The 20694-nt window shown below is 44.1% G+C and overlaps 1 protein-coding gene across 1 annotated transcript in view; it reads left to right on the forward strand.

Moving 5' to 3' along the window:
- The first annotated feature begins 2313 nt into the window (after positions 1-2313).
- SLC44A1 (solute carrier family 44 member 1) overlaps positions 2314-20694 on the forward strand; it is a 97335-nt gene continuing 78954 nt past the window's right edge. The window contains exon 1 of the mRNA XM_065406244.1: positions 2314-2363. Within this exon, the coding sequence (XP_065262316.1) occupies positions 2337-2363 (27 nt within the window). The 5' untranslated portion in view covers positions 2314-2336. The remainder of the gene's footprint in view (positions 2364-20694) is intronic.

The following is a 20694-nucleotide window of genomic DNA, read 5'->3' on the forward strand; positions in this document are numbered from 1 at the left end:
ATATTGTTAGTTTTTATATAATCAGTAGTATGTCTAAAGGTACGTGTGTCTTATTAACTCTGTTTTCTCCTAGAGCTCCAGGAAAGAAATCACAGCCAGTGTGGAACCAAACGTCCAACACTATCTGTGATTTGGGGGGCGTGTCATAACTATAAAAGGAAGGGTAACAGCTCTCTGTGTACAGTACTAAAATCCCTCCTGGTCAGAGACTCCAAAATCCTTTTACCTGTAAAGGGTTAAGAAGCTCGGGTAACCTGGCTGACACCTGACCCAGAGGACCAATGAGGGGACAAGATACTTTCAAATCTTGGGGGGGGAAAGGCTTTTGTGTGTGTCCTTTGTTTAAGGGGTTGTTCGCTCTTGGGACTGAGAGGGACCAGACATCAATCCAGGTTCTCCCCATCTTTCTAAACAAGTTTCTCTTATTTCAAAATTGTAAGTAAAAGCCAGGCAAGGCGTCTTAGATTTACTTTGTTTTCTCAGCTTGTAAATGTACCTTTTACTAGAGTGCTTTATCTTGTTTGCTATACTTTGAACCTAAGACAGAGGGGATTCCTCTGAGCTCTTTAAGTTTGATTACCCTGTAAAGTTATTTTCCATACTGATTTTACAGAGATGATTTTTACCTTTTTCTTTAATTAAAAGCCTTCTTTTTAAGAACCTGATTGATTTCTCCTTGTTTTAAGATCCAAAGGGGGTTTGGATCTGTATTCACCAGGAGTTGGTGAAAGGAAGGAGGGGGGAAGGGTCAATCTCTCCTTGTTTAAGATCCAAGCAGTTTGGATCTGTATTCACCAGGGAATTGGTGAAAGGTTTCTCAAGGCTTCCCAGGGAGGGAATCCATCGAGAATGGTGGCAGCGGGACCAGAGCTAAGCTGGTAGATAAGCTTAGCAGTTTTCATGCAGGCCCCTACATTTGTACCCTAAAGTTCAAAGTAGGGATACAGCCTTGACAGCTTATCTGTAAACTTTGATTATCGATGGAATTATTTTTTTCATCAGTTTGTGCCTGTAGAGTGATGGTGATAAAAATCTAATCCTTCCAAACCTATACATGTTTAGTATGTTTCCTCAAAAAATACACTATGGACCTGCAGTTCAGAGAGGATGTGCACTTGAGCTGAAGTGAATAGGATCCGAGGTGCCCAGCACCTTGGGCGATCAGGCCCTGTATATCTTCTTCACAATGCAGTGTTGGCAACTCTTGCATTTTTATAAAAACTTTTGGATGGCTGATTTTCCAGGGTCTCTCCTATACTGAAGTCAAGTGATCTACCCAAGAATCTCAGCTTTCATTTAAAAACAAAAGTTTCTAGTCAAAAAGCTGGAAAATACAAAGCAAGTGCACTCCAGAGCTTTAGGTGCCCGGAGGTAATTTCTTAATAACCTTCGTTATTTTTAAAAAGTTGTCATTTCAAAGTGCATCTTGGCACATTTGGGGGCCTGACTTGTGATTTTTTTTTTGAAGAGGTGGGGCTGGCAATACTGACAATGGGGTGTGGGGGGAGTCATGTAGACACCCAAGCTAGGCATAGACTGGAGAGACAGACAGATGCAGGATGGGGGAGCAAAGCCGAGGGGAGGCACAAACGTGTCGCAGACACAGGCAGGTGTAGAGACAGACCTACACTTAGGGTGACTAGACAGCAAATGTGAAAAAGCAGGATGGGGTTGTGGAGGGTAATAGGAGCCTATATCAGAAAAAGACCCAAAAATTCGGACTGTCCGTATCAACTTGGGACATCTGGTCACCCTACATACACTGAGGGTGGGGCAGACAGAGAGGCATCTATGCAGGGGGGAGCCACAGCCAGCCACGCGCACAGCTGCCCCAGGGAAGGACACGGACACCTGGCTGGGTGGAGAGGAGGCAAGAGAAGAGCCGCCTCTCGGGCCGGAAGTGGGCCGAGCCCTTTCTGCGGCGGACAGCAGTGCATACGCTCTATCTCCCTCACGGAGGGCGGAAATGGCTGCGGCGCGCCACCAATCCCAGCCCGGGCGGGCGCGCTGAGCCGGCACTCGGCGCCCGCCGCACTTGGCGGTCTCGGCGCGGCCGGCGGGTTGGTGAGCGGACCAGGCCCCGCCCCTTTCTACTGAGCTGCCGCCGCCGCGTCGCGCCGCCGCCGGGGGAGGATGAGGAGCGCGGGGCGGCGCTGCCGAGGGACTCGAGCCGCAGCCGAGCTCCAGTGACCGACCGACCCGCCCGCGCGGAGGAGCTGGGCGAGGCCGGAGCGGCGCCCCCACGGCCCTGGGGCGGGTGATCGCGGCGGTTGGATGCCCGGTGCCTAGCGGGGACCCCCGGCCCGGCTCCCCCGGGACAGAGACCCGCGCCCGCCATGGGATGCTGCAGCTCGGCCTCACACGTGAGCGGGACCCGCCCCCCCGTGCAGGGACCCCCCACTGCACCCCCGGGGGGACCTGACCCCCGTCCCGCGCCCCCTCACCCCGCGGGGACCTGGCCCTCCCCCGTACAGGGACCCGGGGGGACACGGTCCCCCATACGGCGCCACCTTCTTCCCACATACCCCCCTTGCAAGGTGCTCCCCCACCCTTCCCCCCAGGGGTTGCGGGGCGCCCCCTCCCGGATTGCCGGGTGCCCCCTAGTCACTCTCCTCTCGGGGAGCCAGGGGACCCTCCTTCACACGGTGCCCCCCATCTCCTCACCCACTGGGACCTAGTTCCCCCTTCCCCATGGTGCCTCATCTCCCTGTTGCCCTTCTTCACGCCTTGCCCGCTCGCCCCCTGGCTGGGAGGAAGGCAGGGATTCGGGGACACAACTTCATCACCTTGGGAGTAGAGCGATCCGTTCACAATAACTTCTCCTCTTTCGCTTCCTAGGGCAGGGCTCCCCTCTGGGCAGAGCCACCCTGACCCCTGGCCCCACTCTGCACTGGGCCTGCCCAGCCCTCAGGTTCCCCAGCAGCCAGGGGAAGGGCTCCAGTCAGGCTGCAGGGCCAGGTCCTTTCCCCATGGCCTCACTAATTCCTGTAGCTCCTTTCCCCACACTGCCCTGGTCTGCTCTTTTTTGCCCTTGCTGCCTCTTTCTTCCTCCCTGCAGTGGTGCTGCCAGTCTCCTAGATGGGAGCCACCATGAATAGCTCCACCCAGTGCTCCAGTTTGCAGCTCCGTCTCCCATTTTAACATTCCCTTTGAGCACAATGCTCAGCGTAATAACATGTTTCTAGGATAAAAATGTTGCTATGTCCTACATAAACACTGGTACCAAACTATAGCTTTACTTTTCCACAGCCCGGCATCACTTCCCTCTTTAAAACTACATTAAATTAATCGATTTTAAAATCATGATTTCATGGGGCAAGCGATATACTTTAGTTAAAGTGCTAATAACTCTAGCCTTCCTATGCTTTTGGTATTTCCCATCAGCAGGCAGAAATCTGACCTGCTAGAGGTTAGGTCATTGATTGCAGGGTTTTACAGCTACTGCCCCTGTTTGAAGGCAACATGACTGATAATGTGGGTGGCTATCAAGTACTGTAAGTCATAAATGTAAATTTCTTTTGGTGATTTCATCTGTCTGGAGTTGACAGTCACAACAGGGGATGGTGTGTGTGCCTGAATATCCATTTCTTCTGTCCCTAATGACTCATCAATGGTGTGAACTGAGTGTTCGTGTCCTGCCACATTCAGACAGCTTTCTTACTAGGACTCTAAAAACACTGCTCGGAGCTTTCCAGTTGCACTAGGCTTCCCCTTTTCCAAACTGCTTTCATAAATAACTATTTCACAGGCTCTCTTTAGCATTTTTCTTTATCAGTCTGTGTACCTGGCATCGTTATTGCCCCCTTTGTTCTGTTCAAAATCAAAAAGGTTATCTATGTATAACCTTGGAGACCTTTCATAAAGCAGGAGAAGTAGAGAATAACTAATTGTTTCATGCTTGGTACAGTTATAGGTTTGCACTGCTTGGTTTAAATTTTCCAGGTGGACTTGTATTTGTCAGTCAGGGTTCAGGAGATTATTAATACTATTCTGTTGAATCTTTCAACTGGGTTTCCTTATGACTGGCAAGTTGTGTGGTAAATGAGCTTTGTGTGTCCTTTTATATTCATAAAATCTCAAGAACAGTTGACTCTCAAATTCCTTAACCAGGGTCCTGGTGGATCTCTTCAGATAATCCAAAAGAAAGTATCTGAATATTTTAGCAGCTGTTTGTTGGTTCTTGGGTACGATACTACAAATTTAATGGTGTCTCTGTTTGTACCACCCTGCCCCATTACTTAGTGAGGGTCTTGGGTTCCTCTTTTCCCTTTCCTGCTGCTTCTATAAATCATTCCTGCCTTTCCACTCCATCTCCTTGTTTGAGCAAAGCTCCACCAGACTCTCTTCCTACTCCATGTTGCTGTCATCTACTGCCCCTTGACTCTTCCCCAGCCAGCTTTCTCTCAGATTTGACATGTGACTCCTTTTTCCTCTCATCACAACCTCCCACACTTATTCTTGGTGACTTCAATTTCTGTGTTGATGTCTCATTGGATTCATTAACTACACAACTCCTTGCCTTCACTCATTTGATCTTCAGCTGTGGATCAGATCATCCATTCAGTAGAAAAGCTGATCACTTGACACTGACTTCACCAGCTATCTCTTCATCTCAGAGCTCTGATTATCTAAGTTCCCTCTTTCTGATTGCCACTTCATCTCTTTTAACATAGACCACTTGCCCCCTGCTCCTCAGGCTCCACCTGCGCCTGATGTGACCTCTGTCCCTTTCAAGATGTCCATGGTCTCCCTCCAGCACTGACTTCGCTCTTCCACCATTTGTTTCCTCTGCTCCTGTTTCTTATTTCATTGCAATGTTTCTTTCTTCTTCTTCAGCTCTGCCATCTTTCTGGTCAAACAGTAATGCATTTCACAATCCCTTTTGCTTATATGCAGTCTTTGACTCTGTCCTTTAAACACTCCTCTCTCTATGCCATATCCCTCTCCATACAGGAATTTGCTTACTTCAAAGGCTAAATTGATAAAATCCTTCATTATTTCACTCACCTTCATTTTACCTTTCTATACTCAACACCCCTTTCTGTATGTGTCCTGTCTGCTCTATCCATCTACCCCAGTATCCCAATCCTCTTAACCATCCTAGCCCCTGCATTCTTTCCTTCAGTCCATTGCTGTCCTGTTTCTTTTCCCTCCTGTTGGGATTTACATTGGTCCCATGGGAAAGCTATATAGTTATCTCCGGCCCTTATTCTAAACAGGTGTCTGTGACATGAGAATGGGAGTGGGTGGACAGGCTGAGTCTCCAATTCAGGAGCCCAACCCACAGGAATTAACACCCCTTCAAGGATGGAATGAGCATCCCAACATGCCCCTGTTATTGATAGGGACCACTTCCCTGCCACCATCGAAGGTGAAGACATTCAGTCTTTGAGAACTGCAGCTCTCACCCAACATGGCACCTGTGACACGAGCGAGTCTCCTATCAGGGCTGCAACTTTCATGTTGAACACCATGCCAGGATGATAACACAATTCTTCCACACGCCTAGACCAATGCTTGCTCATGCATTTTGGTAGTTTTTAATAGATGGCTGAATACAACAGTTAGGACCTGACCAACTGTGTTGCTGAGTTAAGGTAATATCTAAGTTGATTAGACATGAGCCCTACTCTCACCACAATAAACTGTCATTCCTGCTACTAACAATTTTTTAACCCAGTCCCTATTATTGGATTTGATAGCTTGAGTAATGGCATTTACAACTGATCCAGTGGCTCCTTCCCAGGTGATTACATCAATAAAACACTGAAAGCCACTGCAGCATTATTAAGATGAGACCTCTAAAAAACTTTCAAGTTTCAGAAACCACTCAAAACAATTAGTAGACCACAAAAAATTCCTACATCAATTTTAAACTGAGAATATTAAATGAAAACACTTAACAATATTAAGAATGCCTTCCCAGGAGTACACAGAGTAAACAGGGATTATTGTGCCCCATGTTGAGTCTCACCCTTGTATACTTTTACTCGTGACAGGTGCACTCAAATTGGAATTCCAGTGACCCGGGCTGCTGAAGGCGTTACCAAGAGAACCGTGTGAGGATCAGTCCAGGCTGGTTCAAAGATTCGTTTTCTATAGGCTTTCACCATCACCTGATCACCGGGCTGCACCTCACACGTGTCCTCTTTGCCAGCCTTTGGGTCTGGTTCAGTTGGGGGGGGTCCTGTGAGAGACACAGAGATAACAATTTGCAATATTCAGCAAGCTGGTCACCCATGACATACAATTCCCCCCACCAATGCACAGATTTCCTGGCGTCCTCATCGCCCATCCTGTCAGGATTTCAAAAGGAGATAAGGAATGTGGATTAGTAGGACTGGCTCTCATAGACATGAGAACCACTTGTAGGTTGGTGACCCTGTCTTTCCCTGTAAAATGGGTACCTTGGTCACTATCAATGAAGCATGGAAGTCCCCATCGGGGAATTATTTCGGTCATCAGTATTTTAGCTACATCAGACGCAGTGGCCTTGGCCACTGGGAAAGCTTCTACCCACTTAGTAAAGTGATCCAAGATCACCAGAACATATTCTTTCCCTCTGCACCTTGGCAGGGGCCCAATGAAATCTATTTGTAACTGCGTGAAGGGCTGTGTTGGTCTTGGCTGATGTCGCATTCTCATTTTCACTGTGGGAGCAGAATTATATTGAGCACATGTTACACACCTCCTCACATAATCATGCTCCATCATGTCCCAACATGTGATACACTTGTATCATAGTTCCCATCAGCACATTTGGTAACACTAAACACTCTCCAAGTGTTATCATCACACAGTTGGCCCCCATTATCCATCCATAACCACTTCTCTGCCCTTGGTGCAGCGTGTTGAATGTCCTGTAATTCAAAAAAGTTTGGGGTTTTTATGAGAGGCTGTGTTGCAGCAATCAATTGCGTCTCTTTACCTTCCACTGCTGCTTGTTTAGCTAGCTCGTCTGCCCTTCGGTTCCCCTTGCTATGAGGGTCTGTCCCTTTTGTGTGGGCCTTCACTTTTATCATTGCTACTTCGGTAGGTTTCTGTATGGCTGCATGAAGTTTCTCCACTATCCCCCCATTTTGTATTGGGGATCTTGTACTTGTCAGGAATCCCTGATTTACCCACCAGTTAATATAATCATGTACAACCCCAAACGCGTATCTAGAATCAGTATATATGTTTACAGCATGACTGTCAGCAGCTTCACATGCTGCAACTAATGCCTGTAGTTCTGCTACTTGTGCCGATGCTCCAGGTAAACTGCCATGCTCCACCAGCTGCCCATCTTGAGTACAAACGGCCCATCCTGTGTGTCGCTTGCCGTCCACATAGAAGGAAGAACCATCCACGTATAGGCATGGGGCACCAGGTATTTCAGTTTCTTTTACCAATGGGAGGTCCAAGGGCTCTTCCTTAAGGCAACAATGATGCGGGTGTCCGTCATCTGGGGTAGGCATGAGGGTGGCAGGGTTTAGCGATGATGCTCATTGCAGATGTACCGAAGGCATTAGCAAGCTCGTTTCCCATCAAGTCCATCTTGCAACATGGACTGCCAAAGATTTCTTTCCTGATTAAAATAGCAAGGACAGCATGAGGCATGACAATATTTACATCCTGTGCACCAATAAGTGGTGAGGCCTGACTTAGGGCCATAGAAGCTCCTTCCACTGCCTGGAGGCATTGCTTGAGCGACAGCATCTAGTTCAGAAGAATAGTATGCTACTGGGCACTGTTTGTCCCCATGTTTTTGCGTTAACACTGCTGCCATATGTCCCTCACTGACATGCGTGTACAATGTAAAAGGCATTAATGGATTAGGAAGTCCCAACCCTGGGGCAGTACTTAGCCTCTGTTTTCAATGTGGTAAATGCCTGTTCGCATTCAAGTGTCCATTCAATTGCATCATGTGGTCCACCAGCACCCTTCAGGAGATTATTAAGGGGCTGGGCAATCCTTGAATAATTTGGGATTTGAGTTTGGCAGAAATTGAATAGCCCCAACACTTGCCTAACTCCCCTGACCGTAATTGGTCGTGGGCATGAATTAATAGCCTCAATGCGGTCAACAGTTAAACGTTTGTACCGCTTGGATATTAGATACCCCAGATATGATACTTCCTCCTTTGCCTCTATTTTACCCCACTGTCTGCCAAGTGCTGCGGGATCACTTCTAAGTCTTTCATGTGCGTTTGGCAATCTGGTGAGGAGATAAGATCATCAACATACTGTACAACACAAGAAGTCATGTCTGGCAGCTTTGCCAGCACACCAGCTAACACTCTATGAAACAAAGTAGGTGAGTTATAAAAAGCCTGGCTTAGGCGAGTAAAGATATATTGCTTCCCTTTAACAGTAAATGCAAACCAAAATTGACTGTCAGGGTGCACAGGAACAGACCAAAAGCCATTGCTAATGTCCAAGGCTGAAAACACTACATGATCATCAAAAGCATGTAAGCCTCCCACTGCCATCCACTCCTGCACCTTTTCCCAGAAGGGGAGGTCTGGGTTATTAAGCTGCAAAGATGGCAATTCTTTGAACATGCTCCGCAAGTCTGATGGACTCATAGGAGTGTGCTCTAGGTGACTAACAGTAGCAGGATCCCCTTTCCCTTGATTAGGATTAGGGACTGTGTGCACTCTCACCGGAGCCATGAAACTAGACTGATATCCCCATGTTCCACATGTAGGGTCCGAAGGTGCTGAGAGACAAGATCTCTTTCCCTGCAAGTCTGCTTCTTTATACTTTTTTGCTTCTGCTTCTAACTCTCCCACCCTTCCTCGTAGCACATCACACTTTCTAACCAGCTGTTCATAATCAACAATTAAACACATACCAGCCATTTTGTCCTTCTCTTTGCTGTTTTTTAACCCCATACACCAACAGGCAACAGAATATGGATGTTTAGTCGGATAATCATCATGTGTTGGATATCCTTGTTTCAATGCCTTGTCATACTGAGACAGGGCAGATTTTACAGCCAGCCACCTTACATCTACACTGAGGACATCATCTTCCTCTGATAAATATTGTGGTTTGTGCACAAAATCACTTTTGCCCACCTGTAATGGGGGGTGGTCATCCTTCTTTATTTCAGTCATACAGCCAAAATATCTCCACAAGAAAACTAATAAACTTACTGCTACAATAGTTATAAAAGCACTAATTATATACTCTTCATATTGTGGATCACTATATCCCTTCATCTTTCCCCTTCTTCATCTTTTTTTTTAACCTAAATATCCTCCAATCTCCAAATTTTTAAATACAATTCTGTTTACAGACTAATAACAATTTATTCAAATCAAACATCCCAGACTGAAATGCCCAATCAGCAAATTAATCCTTTTTCCAAATTATTTGATCTGCACAATTACAATGTCCAATTAGGAGATCTGGGCCAGCCAACACACTAGCTAGAGATACTTATGGGTATACCTGCCCTTACACTAACTGTCGGTCCTTATAGCCTCTTTGATTTCCCACTTCAACAACACTTAGTCAGAGGAATTTACAGCTTAGCCAGCCCCCACACTAAGTACAATGTCTTAAGACTGCAACAAACCCCCTGAATTCCCCAACACCAAGACTTGCTTACTACAAAAGGTATGAGAGTCACCAGTCAGGTCAGAGACACACAACCAAATAAAAAATGAACAAACTTACCCTCTAATTTGATTGTAGGATGTGATCCTGAAGGATATTTCTCACCCTGCTCGCTGCACCAAGAAACTGTTGGGATTTTGTGGTTCTCAATGAGTCAGATGCTGGGCAGAATCAAGGGACTTCGATTCGATGCGATTCACTTCGATTCGATTCAGTTCAATTCGATTCAACAAGGCTTTATTCAATGTGCACAAAGGGAGAGCCCCGGTACAAAAAATCAGACAGAATCCCTCCAGCAAGGAGCCCCTCCCATTACTATTTTATAGCACATGGCACTTACATAACAAGTTATATAACACAAACCTCTAACCAATCATATTTAACCTTTCCACATATGGATTTGTTCATCACATGCTTATACTTCTCCACTCCACATGTTGAGCTCACCCCCCACCCCCTGGCCTTCTCTAGAATGTTCCTAGGGTGGTGAGCCACAGCATGCATCTTTATGCACAAGTACCTTGTAAATCACATTGTTTAAAATGAACACAAGCATATCCTTCACTCTCAATACAATTATGGTCTAATCTCCTCTATCTTCAAAGCTAACCATCAATGCTTGCCTGCCTCTCTACCTACCCTACCTTTGAACTCATTGAATGTGCAGTTTACAACAATTGCCTTGAGTTCTCTCCTTCATCTTCATTCTAGATTCATAGAATCATAGAACTGGAAGGGACCTCGAGAGACCATCTAGTCCAGTCCCCTGCACTTGTGGCAGGACTAATTATCTTGACCATTCTTGACAGGTGTTTGTCTAACCTGCTCTTAAAAATCTCCAGTGATGGAGATTCCACAACCTCCCTAGGCAATTTATTCCAGTGCTTAACCACCCTGACAGGAAGTTTTTCCTAATGTCCAACCTAAACCTCCCTTGCTGCAATTTAAGCCCATTATTTCTTGCCCTATCCTCAGAGGTTAAGAACAATAATTTTTCTTCCTCTTCTCTATAACCTTTTACATACTTGAAAACTGTTATCATGTCCCCTCTGTTTTCTCTTTTCCAGATTAAACAAACCCAATTTTTTCAGTCTTCCCTTATAGTTCATGTTTTCTAGATCTTTAATCATTTTTGTCGCTCTTCTCTAGACTTTCTCCAATTTGTCCACATCCTTCCTGAAATGTGGCGCCCAGAACAATACTCCAGTTGAGGCCTAATCAGAGCAGAAGAATTACTTCTCATGTCTTGCTTACAACACTCCTGCTAATACATTCCAGAATGATGTTCACTTTTTTTGCAACAGCATTTCACTGACTCATATTTAGCTTGTGGTCCACTAAGGCCCCCAGATCCCTTTCCACAGTACTCCTTCCTAGGCAGTCATTTCCCATTTTGTATGTGTGCAACTGATTGTTCCTTCCTAAATGGAGTACTTCGCATTTGTCCTTATTGAATTTCATCCTATTTACTTCAGACCATTTCTCCAGTTTGTCCAGATCATTTTGAATGTTAATCCTATCCTCCAAAGCAATTGCAACTCCTCCCAGCTTGGTATCATCCGCAAAACTTAATGGCATAGAGAGAACACTTATAATCTAAATCATTGATGAAGATATTGAACAGAACCAGACCCAGAACCGATCCCTGCAGGACCCCACTCGTTATGCCCTTCCAGCATGACTGTGAACCACTGATGATTACTCCCTGGGAACGATTTTCCAACCAGTTATGCACCTACCTTATAGTAGCTCCATCTAGGTCGGGGGTGGGCAGACTTTTTGGCCTGAGGGCCACATCTGGGTATGGAAATTGTATGGCGGGCCATGAATGCTCACGAAATTGAGGGTTGGGGTGTGGGAAAGGGTGAGGGCTCTGTCTGGGGCTGCAGGCTCTGGGGTGGGGCCAGAAATGAGGAGTTCAGTGTGTGGGAGGGGGCTCTGGATGGGGGCAAGGGGTTGGGGTGTGGGGGGTGGTGGTAAGGGCTCTGGCTGGCGGTGTGGGCTCTGGGGTGCAGGAGGGTGGGACCTAGGGGTTCGGAGGGCAGGAGAGGGATCAGGGCTGGGGCAGGGGGTTGGGGCACAGGAGGAGGTCAGGGGCGCTGGCTCCGGGTGGCACTTACCTCAAGCAGCTCCCGGAAGCAGCGGCATGTCTCCCCTCTGCCTCCTACGCAGAGGCGCGGTGCCGGCCAGGCGGCTCTGCGTGCTGCCCCGGCTCTGCGAGGTTCCTGGCCAATGGGAGCTGCGGAGGCGGTGCTTGCGGTGGGGGCAGCATGCGGAGCCTCCGGGTTGCCCCTATGTGTAGGAGCCGGAGGGGGGACATGCTGCTGCTTCCGGAAGCCACGCAGAGCGGGGCAAGCCCTGGATCCCGCTCCCCAGCAGGAGCTCAAGGGCCGGATTAAAATGTCTGAAGGGCTGGATGCGGCCCCCGGGCCGTAGTTTGCCCACCCCTTATCTAGGTTTTATTTCCCTAGTTCGTTTATGAGACGGTCATGTAAGACAGAATCAAAAGCTTGACTAAAGTCAAGATCTACGTCTACTGCTTTCCCGCCCTCCCGTCCCCCCACATCCACAAGGCTTGTTACCCTGTCAAAAAAAGCTATCAGATTGGTTTGACACGATTTGTTTTTTGACAAATCCATGCTGACTGTTACTTATCACCTTATTATCCTCTAGATGTTTGCAAACGATTGCTTAATTATTTGCTTTATTATCTTTTCAGGTACAGAAGGTAAGCTGACTGGTCTGTAATTCCCCACGTTGTCCTTATTTCCCTTTTTTATAGATGGGCACTATATTTGCTCTTTTCCAGTCTTCTGGAATCTCACCTGTCTTCCATGACTTCTCAGAGATAATTGCTAATGGCTCAGATATCTCCTCAGTCAGCTCCTTGAGTATTCTAGGATGTATTTCATCAGGCCCTGGTAACTTGAAGACATCTAATATGTCCTAGTCATTTTTAAATTCTTCCAACCTAGCTTCCACTCTCTCCTCTAAACTGCTTGCAGTTCTAAAGATCTCTTCCCGGCCAAGTCTCAAGACTTCTATTCCATTCCTACCCTCCTTGATAATATCAAAAGCAGCAGAGGTCAATCTTCCTGAGCACTCTCCCTGGAATGCTGCAAAACTGTCCTGTGATTCTTCTCCTATCTCTCTGATAGTTCTCTTCCGTCTGTCCTCCACCACTGTCTCTGGAATTACTTCTGAGCCCCTTCCTCTTTATTTTTTTTCATTTTACAGCTAGTTTTATCTCCTTCTGTCTCAGTGGTTCTCAAACTTTTGTACTGGTGACCCCTTTCACGCAGCAAACCTCTGAGTACAACCCACGTTATAAATTAAAAACTTTTTTTTTATATTTAACACTATTATAAATGCTGGAGGTGAAGCGGGGTTTGGGGTGCAGGCTGACAGCTCGCGACCCCCATGTAATAACTTCGTGACCCCCTGAGGGTTCCCGACCCCCAGTTTGAGAACCCCTGTTCTATCTAATCCTGCACTACAGCATGCATCTCTGATATCTGTCCTTGGATGCCTCACCATCAGTTTAAGTTTAACATGACTAGTACCAAGCTCCTTCTGTTTTCTTTCACACCTTCTCAACTGCCCCATCTGTCTCTGTAGAAAACACCACCATCTTCCTTGTCACTCAAGACTTTAATTTAGAAGGTATTTTTTATTTCTCCTTCCTTACCTCACACACTTAAGCTATATGCAAATACCGTTGCTTCTTCGACCACAATATTTCTCTGATCTGTCCTTTGTTTTCTATCCCTTCAGCTAAATGTCTCATTTAGGCCCTCATGATTGCCTGACTTCATTACTGCAATGTTGTTCTTTCTGATCTTCCTGACACTCGCATCACCCCTCTTCAGTTCATACAAAAATTGCTGCTAACATAGCCTTCCTTGCCTGTTGTTTAGACCATGTCATCCCTCCACTGACTCCCCATCCACCTGAGGTTTGACGTGGTCACCGAAGTCTTTGCATAACTGCTCTGCCCTTGTCTCATTTCTCATCAGCCCACCTTCTTTGCTGCCCCATCAATACCAACTTCATTTGACCATTTATCAGCTTCTCATGCAAATGTATCTATGCTGTCTCCTGTGCTTACATCTATGCACAAGGTTTCTTCTAAAGACCAGCTGCAGTTATGAAGTCTATGGGGCACTAACTTACACTGACAAGTATGAGATGTAAAGAGGATGAATTGGCTTTTTTATTAATAGCTTTTTTATTTACAGAAAACCTTTTAATTGTTATGCTGTGGCCCATCCCCACCTTGACCACTATACTCATTTTTACCTTTTATTTATTTATTTGTCTGTAGTGTGTGAGCTCCTTAGGGGAAAGTACCTAGCATATTGTGAGTGCTGTGTGAAACTTTAACAAAGCCACAGGCCAGACTTGTGATTTTTTTTTTTTTTTTTGGTGGGCACTGTGGAGGGGGAGGGTGGTAAGAAAGAGACACTCGGATATGGGAAAAACCACTTCATAACAGTTGTGAAAAAGTAGCTCTATGTTCAGACTACGTGAAAGTATAGCAGAGTTTTGTGTAGATTCACTGGGGTAGTAGTGGTGCCATAACAATTTCTGCTATTCTCTCTTAAAGTGGTCTTGGGGTTTATCCAAGAAAGCCCAAGCTTAAGCTCAAGGAAAACTTGGATTTTGTGTTGTTTTATTGTGAAGTTCTTTACCTTAATAAGGGAGAAAAACAGAATTTGCCGTTGAATCAACAGCTTCCCTTTTTGACTCTGGTATTGGAGATACCACATTATTTCTTTTCACACTTTAATAGTTTTGTTTGTTATCGACTGAATTGTTGACATAATTCTGTACTTCTAAACTGGCTGACCAGAACTATGGGAAGTGTATTTCCTCACAACATTATCAGAAAGACTCTGATATCTTGCTTTCTTAATATATGCACTACAACTAGGGAGGTTGGAAATGTACTCTTTTCCTTATACTTTTTCATTGCATTAGGTTAGATTAAGATTTGTGTGACAAGGGCTTGGGATCTTTCAGGCAATATAATGCCATGAGTGGGATAAACAAAGCACATCTTATTCTATAAACTTCTGGTTGTAACCTTGGCTTTACAGATTAAAAAAATACATTGCTACAAAGGCCGGTGATGACAGACCATGCAACAACTCGCACATGCAAGGTGTTTCAAAATAAAATGCTTGGAGCTAATCTCAAAGCAATTATTTTCATAGTCCTTTTGATAAAACTTGGTTTTCCTCATATATCTCTGAATATATGGACGATCTGTTACTTACCAGATGGACAAGAACAAGAAGCAATGGTGCAGTGGGAGAGATCTAGGTTGGATATTAGGAAGCACTATTTCACTAGGAGGGTGGTGAAGCACTGGAATGGGTTACCTAGGGAGGTGGTGGAATCTCCATCCGTAGAGGTTTTTTAAGGCCCGGCTTGACAAAGCCCTGGCTGGGATGATTTAGTTGGTGTTGGTAATGCTTTGAGCAGGGGGTTGGACTAGATGAGCTCCTGAGGTCCCTTCCAACGTGATATTCTATGATTCTATGAATGCTGCACAGGGAGTTACTCTATACAACGTTGGCCTTAGTTATCACACAGTGGTGAGATATTTTGCAGTTACACCTCTACCCCGATATAACGCTGTCCTTGGGAGCCAAAAAATCTTACCACATTATAGGTGAAACCGCATATTATCGAACTTGCTTTGATCCGCTGGAGTGCGCAGCCCCGGCTCCCCTGGAGCGCTGCTTTACCGCATTATATCCGAATTCATGTTATGTCAGGTCGCGTTATATCGGGGTAGAGGTGTATACTTGTCTGTAATGTTAAAAATACTACAGCAGGTATATTTGTGTTTCATTGATTTTTCTTTTATCAATTAATTCACCAGTTTATAATTTAAACACAGAATTGGTTCATCTTAACTTATTAAATACCGAAAACTAAACTAATGCAGTAATTAAAATTGTAAATTAAAATGCACATGCATCAGAAAATGAAAAAACTAAAGTTCTTATTGTAGTTCTTAGCTTGCATACTGTGTACATACTGACTGTTAATGTATACATTTAACAGCCTAAGTTGTAATAAAAAATACTACATACTTACACTGTGGCTGAATTACTGCTGATCTTCATTTCCTCCTTTCTGTTTAGTATAGTACATGGACCTTACAGTTGATGAGCTGTGACAACAAGTAACAGGTCCCTTCCTTGAGCAGGAGTCAGTGTGAAAACATAGTGCTTATACTCACAGCACGATACAATACTCAACAAGTGGAACATGAAGTATAGTCGTAGCTGCAATGCATTCTTGAATGATGGATTTGAAGCATTTGTGCGGTTAGTCTTAAGATTTCAGATTTAAGTCAATTATATGTAGTTTCCCCTTTTGAGACAGAACGGGGAGTGATCCTTTTAAGTGTGGCACTGGTGTCTGGAACTCAGAAAGTTTTATTTTCAGCCACTTAATACATATGGTAAATAATGACCTATGGCACACACACAAAAAAGGATAATTAAAATGCATCTCAACTGCCCAGCATACATGGGCTTGAAAAATTATGCCCATTAGTCAGTAGCAAGTGGGAAGTTTTCCCTCATGAGTTTGGGGACCTACCCCATAAAATTCTGTTGAATGTAAGTTTTGATTAAAATAAGTCTCTAGTCTTCCAAATGTAAAGTAGTTCATCGATGTCTTCCAGAGGATGCAAACCACACAACCACAGTGCCTCTGCTGCTGCTCACTTCTTCTGCAGCAGAACAAAATTAATGACTATTTTTACTGCTATCCAGTAAGCTGGGGTAATAGGAATGGCGGCGGCAACAACAACAACAAACACCTCATGCAGCAACAAGTCTTAGAATCCAGGTCTACGGACTCCATCTCTCAGAGCTCTCTCTATGGCACTAAACATAGGTGTGTAGATATTTGGGCTCTGATTTGGGCTCAGGCTGTGTAACCCACCCTCTTCCCCAGGCTTCAGAGCCCAAGCTCCATCACAAGCCCAGACATCTACATGGGTATTTTTAGCACCATAGCGGAACCTGTGTCTGTAGACCTAGGCTCAGAGATTTTCTGTGTTGACATAACCAGTGAAACTGTCAGCAGTCAGTGCTCTGCTCATGCTTGAGAAAGCTATGAGCAGCAGAAGAGGTGGGCACTACGTCTTAGAGGATGGGGACTCAAATGGATGCTGAGAAATGACTACAATAGCAGACTCTCTTCATAGTATCCAGAAAGTTTAGTCTCCCTTTCTACAGATGGGAGATGGTGCTTGAAACGTAGCCTCTGGCTAGTAGGTGTCTGATAATATAAAAGATGGTGCTTCCAAGCAGGGTCCAGGGACCCTGGATTTGCTAAAAATCCCAGTGCTGTTTCTTTTCTTAGACTGTAGGTAATATTGGGTGGCCTTCTCACCAGGGCATTCTGCTTCCTTTCCTCATGTATCTACCTCTGGTTAGTAAGTGTTGGGTAATTCTCTCTCCCCCCCCCCCCCCCCCCCAGCCCTGCTGCATGCAGTTATACAACGTATGCAAGTAACTTTTTAGTTCTGAATGCAAAGGAGAGTTTTTAATGGTGGCTTTTCCCCCCCTAATTGTGACCATTTCTCACTGGGGTCTAGCCCTACGTGAAGTTTGACGTTACGGCGTTCAAACCATCTCTGAATTATCTGCATCAGAAATCTTTACAGTGATAAAAGTATTTTTTTTTTTTTAATCACTTCAGCCTTTGAGTTATCTGAGGAGACTTTCTTCAAACTTTAAAACACAATCTTTGGGCTGAGACCAGACGTGGAAAGTCCTTATCTTCAAAGGAGAATTTTGCTGGAAATTATGCAAACGAGAAAAGATCGTCTTGCAACCATCACCACAAATGTTGGAATAAAAACCTGTAATATGCTGTCCCCAACCTGCCTTGTGTGTAAAAACATTGTGTCAACCTTTAGATTTTAAGCTTGGTGGTGGTTTTTCAGTGCATATGCTGTACCCTGAAATTGTCCACTTTGGTTTGCCCCTTATGAAAAGAGGGCAAGCTTATTTTAGTGGTTCATGGTATAGTAAAGATGTCAGCTGTCTTTCTACTTTTATTCCTTTCTTCTGAGGAAGTCTTCTCACTTACTGTAGCTACACTTGTATAATTAGCCAAAAGGGCAAAATACACTTTCAATTAAATGCATTTCAGCGGTTACTTTTTTGACTGACCTAATTATCTTTTGCAAGCTAACTTGAGTTTAACTGTGCATCGCACATCTTTTCTTCTTTGAATTTCTTCCACTTGAGAAGCTGGTGGAAAAGGCTATCATTCTTTCCAACCTCTGCTACTGGAAGCCAATTTTTACAAAGTGTGCTGCCATATGTCCTTTTCCTATTGATCTGAATTTTTATTCGAACTACCAGTTCATGGACAGTGCTTGGAAAAGTTTAGTTGTACTGGTTCACCATAGGGAACAATTCTATATTGGCAGAGGAATGAAGAAGTCCTATTAGTTCATCCAATCCATTTTTAATATCTGTGATTTTTATGAAGCAATTCCCTTCCATTGCATTTGATGTCATTGTATCAAACCTCCAGCCATCGTCGTGGAAGTCTTCTAGAGAGAGACTGAGAGAGGGGGGCGGGATGGATCTTTTTCAGGCTGTCTTTGTACATCATAATGGAGCAAAAAGGGCACAAATCTTAACTCCTTTGTTTTTGAAGACCATCTTTAAATTTTTAAAGATTACAAGTAGGGGAAGAAGCAAACACAGTTTCAACAGACCGTACCCTATGTAGCACTAGAGTTGGAGATTAATGCTTTATAGTATTTTGAAGCTGGGATTCCAAGTTACTTTTCCTATGGTAATTCCTAACTGTAGCTGTTCTAAAGATAATAGCTGCTAAAATGAGGGGCAGGGGACATGTGAGCTAACCTGGTATTCAGAATGTACTGATATTACGGGCTGGTGATTTGCTGAATGCTGTATAGCACTGGTAAGTTAAGAAGCCCAGCTTTCCAATAATACTTGTTTCTGAGATCTTGTAATTTTTAAAACGAACTGATCCTGTGGTCTAAATGGTATTTTTTGATAGTTGTCCAAGAAGGAATATTCCAAGTCCTGTACCTGAGATGACTATGTTAATTCCTTCCTTATTCATGAGCTGTAGAAGCTATTTTAGTGCCATGGCCAATGAGAGCTGCTTTTTTTTTTAATTGGAGTTGTTCTTCAGACTCCACCCATTATTTTAAATAGGGACTTCAGGAAAATGGGCATTTGCAAAAATAACTTCCTGCTCCTAATGCAGTAAGCTGATCTGTAAGTCAAGGACTTGGTATATTATTCCCCTCCCCATGAATCAGGCAGAGCCCTCTTTATGTAAATACATACTTTAATTGCCTGCCGAGTCCTCAAGCACTGCCATCTTACTTCTAGTTTAATTCTTTTTTAGTTATAGGGCTAACATTTTGGACCCGTAAGCAAGGTAAATTTTCTTCACAGTATTCAGATAAATGCAAATTAGTAGTGTAACCTCCACACACAAAAAGCAACAGAGGGTCCTGTGGCACCTTGAAGACTAACAGATGTATTGGAGCATAAGCTTTCGTGGGTGAATGCCCACTTCGGCAGACGCATGTGCCACAGGACCCTCTGTTGCTTTTTACAGATCCAGACTAACACGGCTACCCCTCTGATACTTCCCTCCTCCCCCCCCACCCCACCCCACACACCCTATATCCCTGTTACAGGAAATGTGCAAACTTGTGACTTCTTTTCTTTTCTTTTTCTTTTTGCAATGTTATTTGCTGTCACTCAGATTTTGGTATTCATACAAGGCTTTCACTGAGCTTGTCTCCCTGCTTCATTATGCAGTGATATGGAACAATGCACATGGCTAAGGCAAGCAGGATTTGGTTCATGGTGTTGAATTTGTGATTGTACATTCATTTCCAGGACAACATTTGTCTTACCACGTGCATATGCAGTAGGATCTCCAGGTGGAGAAACTCATCTTTGCCTGTGAGGAAAAGAGCTGTTCTAAAATAATTGCAAAGGCAATATAGAAAGAAAGACTTTTAAGTTGCCTTTGTGTGGGTTTTCAAGACTGGATTTATTTATCTTGAAGATGTATTGGTGAAGCTTCTAAAGAATTTGGTTTATAAATTGTTTATTAGGTGGGGGGAAATGTAGGATAGTTTCTAATGTTGGATATATAGTCTTGCTGTGGTCTCTGTATGTTCCTTTACCACCAAGATCAAGCCAATGAAAATAGTTTTTAAAAAAAAATCTAAAATGAGATTATGCCAAAATTGTATTGGAAATAGTAGAAAATGCAAACTGTATGTTTTCCCCCTTAGAATGCTGCTGTCAAGGTTTCACAAAACTCCTTAGAACTGTTCCCTTGTCGTCTTTTTTCTGCTAGAAATGTGAAATGGCTTGTTCTTTTCACTATTGTTCTTCTCACTATGTTGAACTTCAAAGTCCACTCATAAATCGTCAGATTTTATTAAATGCAATTTCCCGTTGACAAACCAGTTTGAGCTAAGGACACCCTTTAAGTGATTACTTAGCAAATTGCTCTAAGTGTCTATGGTGGATGGCAAGATCATTATTTCTTACAGCAGTACTGTGCAGGTCATGAGGTCTTGCAATAGCTGTGATGTTTTGTGTCCTCAAGTTCTAACTTTAGAAACTGTAAAAGGATAAAAATTTCTTTCGTTTGAGACAGCTACTCATCAGACTCTAGGGGAGTGCATAGGAGGACGGGCAGCTTTCTCTGTGGAATTGTCCTGAGATCTCTAATTTGATGGTTATGTCTTGCTCTTTTCTCTCACCCTAATTTCACATTTTCATGAAGCTAAAAATAAATTAATTGGAAGTAACTTGCAGATAACTGTTAAAGATGTAATCTAATATTGTCCTAATAAGACTTCAAAATATTCTAATATTTAGGACTTGTGATTTCAGAGCTACAGTGGAATTCAAGGAGTCTGTGAAGCAGATTGTATTTACTGTTAAATTATTTCGTTCACATTTTTGTATAATTATATTATTTCAGCGACAGAGAAAACTACTCTGAAAATAGGGTGTTCTTTCTTTGGTCTGAATAG

The sequence above is a fragment of the Emys orbicularis genome, chromosome 6, assembly GCF_028017835.1.
Source record: "Emys orbicularis isolate rEmyOrb1 chromosome 6, rEmyOrb1.hap1, whole genome shotgun sequence".
In the NCBI taxonomy this organism is placed as follows: Eukaryota; Metazoa; Chordata; order Testudines; family Emydidae; genus Emys; species Emys orbicularis.